This window comes from Epinephelus moara, chromosome 8 (genome assembly GCF_006386435.1).
Source record: "Epinephelus moara isolate mb chromosome 8, YSFRI_EMoa_1.0, whole genome shotgun sequence".
Classification (NCBI taxonomy): domain Eukaryota; kingdom Metazoa; phylum Chordata; class Actinopteri; order Perciformes; family Serranidae; genus Epinephelus; species Epinephelus moara.
The window spans coordinates 39,920,626-39,925,409 of record NC_065513.1 but is presented as its reverse complement, the minus strand read 5'-3'; the positions used below and the strand labels follow the sequence as shown (position 1 = coordinate 39,925,409).

The window sequence follows — 4,784 nt, the reverse complement described above, 5'->3', positions numbered from 1 at the left end:
TGTAAGTCCTTCATTTCCACAATCTTGTGGACTGAGCACACGTTTGATAAAACGGAGTTAAATCTCTCGGCATCCATTTTCAAGCTCTCTGTGTGTTTGTTTCCTTGCGGACGAGAAAAGGGGGAGTGCACATTTCTGGGAGGGCGTGTCCTTTTCAAAAATGCAAGAGGCGTTGCTTTGTTGCCGGCCGTTTTCTCCTGTGTGTTGAACACACTTTAGAAAGGAGTGTCCCCAGACTATCAGAAGGTGGAGATCTCTGATTGTCTGGTGGCGAGACTAACAGTGGTTAAAAATAAACGATGCATTAAGGAAGAAGAAGAAGAAGTGGGACTAGGTAGCCTGTCTATGCAGCCGCTCAGTGTCTTTAAGTTTAGGCTCAGCTGGTATAGACACTTTGCTTAAGCCACTTCTGTCCTCACACAACATTATGGTGTCGACAGAGCCTTTATCTTTTCTTTTCTTATCCTATCTAAAAGCTGTAAAAGCTTTTAAAATAATGAGGGGGGTATTTGGTGACGTAATAGTGTAGGACAAAATGTGCAAATATCTTAAGCTTGTGTCAACCACAGATTTTATTCTAGGCATCAAACCCATTCAAAATAATCACTGGCTTTGAGACGAGGGAACTGGAAGTGTATTCCTGAATTTAAGGACTTATTCCGGCACCACTCCATACATTGGAGTGGATTTTGGTCTTTAGATAGTATTAAAAAATACTGAATATCATCAGACTTATCCTTCTTGTAACCTACCTGATCTTCTGAGCTTTTGCCTTCTGTTCGGCTGCCTCCACCCTTGAAGGAGAACCAACACTGGATCCAAAGAGCCTGCCCCACCGCAGACTCTGTCCCTGCTGGGGGCTCTCCTCTTGGGCTGCAGCTTGAGCTCCAGTCCCTGTCACCTCCCGAGGCTTTGTGTCTTTGTCCTGGTTGAGAACAGACTCAGGCGGGCTGCCCATCCATGAAGGCCTCCCCCTGGACCCAGCTGACTCCCCGCTGGAGCTGCTGCTGCTCTTCCTGCTCCTAAACCCCTCCCCTTCTTGGCTCGACTCGGCTCCTTCCACCACTCCCTCTCTGGTGGGTGGCAGCTGGTTCTGTCGTCTCTCTGACGACTTCTTCCTCTTGTCGGTCTTAACGAACTTTGACCCCTCTGCGGATTGGTCGATGTAAACCTGGGAGGACTGCATGAGCTGGTACCACCAGCCCGCCTGTCTGTCTTGCCGCTGACGCCCCTCATCCATCACATCCTTCTCTTTGTCCTTCCTCCTGTCCTTCTCCTGTCTGTCCTCACCTTCTCCTTGGCTCTCTTGTCCCACGCCTTTCATCCTCTGTCCACTCATCCCTCTCTCCTTCCAGAGATTGGCAAACCCTACTTCCATCGTCGCCGCTCTGCTACCAGGTCCGGCGGTCATGCTCTCAGCTGTCGCCCCCTCACTCCTGAGCCTCGGCTTCACTCCTGCTCCATCTCTCCTCGCCCCGACCCCTTCCATCCTCGGCCACGTTCCCTCTCGTCTCAGCGCCGCCCTCTCTTTCTTCACCTCTGCGCCTGAGTCTCTCGAGACCATCTCGCTCACAGTGGTGCTCCATCCCCTCATGAGCTGGAAGGTGGAGCGAGTCGACTGGTCTACACTCTGGCCCGCAGAGCACAGCTGCTCCTTGCGACGGAGGTGCTCCTGGCCCTTTTGGAGGAGGTGTGGCTCAAACAGCAGGTCAAGGTCAAACGGGAGGAGCGACAGTGGCTGCAGCAGGAGGAGGAGCTCCTCAAAGAGCGGCTGACACGCCCCCTGCGACAGGGGAAGGAAACCCCACGGGTTGTAGTGTGCTGCTATGATATCTGAGGAAAGAACAACAAAACAGGAAGAACATCAGGACAAGATTCAGAGGACACAGGACGTTTAATGCACATATGAACATCAAATAACTGATAGCTGGGTATCTGAAGAGCTAAACTGAGTCTTACCTTCATGAGTGTAGAGGTGATTGAACCAGAACTCCAAAGATTTTAGGCTGAAACAGGAAGAGACCCAAATTTTAAAATCGCAGCAGCAGGAGTGCACCTTAAATTTTCCTAAAATAATTTCTAATTTTACTTTTATATATCCCAGTTATATTTTTTTGGCCACTTGGGGGCAGCGGAAACAAGCTGTGAGCACAACACTGACATATCGTCACCTCCTAAGTTGATACTGCAAACTTACTAGCAAAGAGTTGCTCATTTACACGTCCAGTCGCTCCAACTTTATTATTAATCTTAAATCATATTTCTGTGTACATGGCAAATGTAAGTCCAACAGTCACTCTCTTTTGGTTTTGGTCTCTATCATCTCCTGAGGGAAATATGACTCTTAAGCTGCTAAATGCTCCACGATATTCACCAGCTTGTCTCTAACTGTGTCTGACCGCTGAGGGTTTTTGGAGAAAGAGCTCTAAAACAGCTAACAACAGCTGCCTGCTGTGGCTGAATACAGCGCTACAATGAGAGCTGTGAGAGTTAACCACAACAGTTAAGTTGTGAAGGACAGCTAAACAATGAGCTAAAACTCACTGCAAAGCTCTGTAAAGCTGAGAGGAGCTGCAGATTTCTCTTCAGATTCATCACTACAAGTAACTCCTTTCACGCTGTCACATTATTTTCACATAAAAACAGTGACTACAACAATACAAAAACCCTGACCCCAAGGACGACAACCATCAGTGTGAGGTGATAAAGAAAGATGACTCACTTGAGCAGGCCGAAGATGAAGGCGTTGAGTCTCATGCTGTGGCTCGTGAGCTCAGAGTACTGGCTCACCTTTGAGAAGAGGCTGTGGAGAACACGTGTGGACGGACCTGACAGAGTCAAGACATAATGTTACATGTTAACCATAAACGCCTAATTCATCTCTAACCTATCACCTCATGTGGCTGCTTTCACTGTACCTGCAGAGTAATTTTACTGAAAATCAACCTGCAAAAATTTAATTTGAACACTTTTCCACCAATATTATACATCTCCTATTTTTGTCATTTCTTCTGACAGGACTTGTGTTGAGGAAACTCTTTTAAATATTAAGCAATGATGGAAAATATCATTACAAATAACTATAGCTGTCCCCTAACAGTCGACCAAATGTTAGTCGACCAGAAAGGTCATTAATCAGCAAGATTTCTTAGTCACAGAAACAAAACAAAACATGAAACTCCAACTTCCTGATGACCTTCTTTCTGATGCGATGAAACTGCAGCCATTTTATCTGCAGCTCAGTGTGATGTTCTCACCCAGTTGTGTGGAGGCCTCCACCAGGCTCCAGGGCTGACAGCGCCGCTGTCCAATGATCAGGTCCAGCACGTAGGCCTTCAGGCCGTCCTGCAGCACCTCATGCAGGGCCGGGCACAGGTACTTCAGGATGAGGTGACCCACGTTGGGACTCACCCAGCTGTTCCCCAGCTTGGCCTGGCAGGGTTGCAGAGAAACATCAGGGGATAAAGGAAATGAGAGTGAAACAAATCAGGGGATTGGGAGGAGAGATGAAGGATCAAATGTGCAGAGTGATGCAAAACTTCTGGTCCTTTTGTGCTAAATTGGTCTCTGTAGATAAGCTCATTATTTGTACTTAAAATAAAAAAATTAAATATATTTTGTTATCACTTAATGACTGATGATAGACTGTGTGTTCCTGCCCCTTTGTTCTCTGCATCAGTCTGATCTGCAGCCTAATTTATTGACTGTCTCATCAGCTCTGTGGGAACAAACGCATTCTGTGCCAGGAATTCAGTTTCCAGACTGAAGTCACTGACAAAGGAAAGAGTCACAAGGGACCAATTAATTTTGTGACAATATTTGTGGTGGTGGTTCCACTGCTTATGTGCTGTGTAACTAACAAAATAACTGTGAAGACAAGTACCTTAAAAAACTTTACGAGCCCTAAACATGATGTGACTCAGCCTGACAGCACTACACACCTGGGAAAGTCAAAAATACTTCTGAGAATGACGACTGATTTAAGGTTTCATAAGCTAGCTTAATTGTTGCTATTGTGAGACAAATGATAATGTGAGAAAACAGATGGCGCCATCTGAGTGTGAAACTCATGTAATTTACCAACTGATTGGTTTTATGTTCTGTGCTTCACAACACTGTGAACTAAACCTTGCTGTGTGAGCTTTAATCACTCAGAAGAATCAACTCTCCTTCCTTTTATCTCAAGAAGAATGGTGTCAGTCATAAGTAGTCATCAGTTCTACCTTTACATCTGGGTCTCGACTGGTGCCGAAATGTGCCACAATCAGATCCACTGCTGTGTTCACAGCTTTCACCAAACCTGACAGAGAGGAAAGAATAAAGGGACAGTTTGTAAATGATCCTTTTTCAGCTGCAAGAAACATCTTTACATGGTTACATGTTACAAGTGCAGGGACCAGTGGTGTAAGGAAGTTATGATGGACCCTAGTGCACACTATCGTACATGTATCATCTCATCACGTGATCAAATACAGACTTGACATTAGACAACATCAATATATCATATTACCCAACAATCATCACTGCATGTCTGACAAAAATATCTAAGAAAGTAGGAAATGTATTGTTTAACTGAATCTTTACTATATAAAGACGTAAACTGTGTGTGTGTGTCTGTTCCACGTTTTTCTCCTCACTGACTTGGTCAATCCATGTGAAATTTGGCACAGTGGTAGAGGGTCATGGGAGGATGCCAATGAAGCAATATTACATCAATTGGCCAAAGGGGGGCGCTATAGCAACTGATTGAAATGGCAAACTTTGAATGGGCATATCTCATGCTC

The 4,784-nt window shown here is 45.6% G+C and overlaps 1 protein-coding gene across 3 annotated transcripts in view; it reads right to left on the bottom strand.

Annotated features, from left to right (window-relative positions):
* The window catches only part of rusc2 (RUN and SH3 domain containing 2), a 59,823-nt gene that overhangs the window by 4,682 nt on the left and 50,357 nt on the right, over positions 1-4,784 (bottom strand). For all 3 annotated transcript variants that reach the window (XM_050051230.1, XM_050051232.1, XM_050051233.1), the window contains 5 exons: positions 4,224-4,300; positions 3,258-3,432; positions 2,723-2,828; positions 1,960-2,006; positions 753-1,833 (listed from right to left, as the gene is read on the bottom strand). In XM_050051230.1, the coding sequence (XP_049907187.1) occupies positions 753-1,833; positions 1,960-2,006; positions 2,723-2,828; positions 3,258-3,432; positions 4,224-4,300 (1,486 nt within the window). The remainder of the gene's footprint in view (positions 1-752; positions 1,834-1,959; positions 2,007-2,722; positions 2,829-3,257; positions 3,433-4,223; positions 4,301-4,784) is intronic.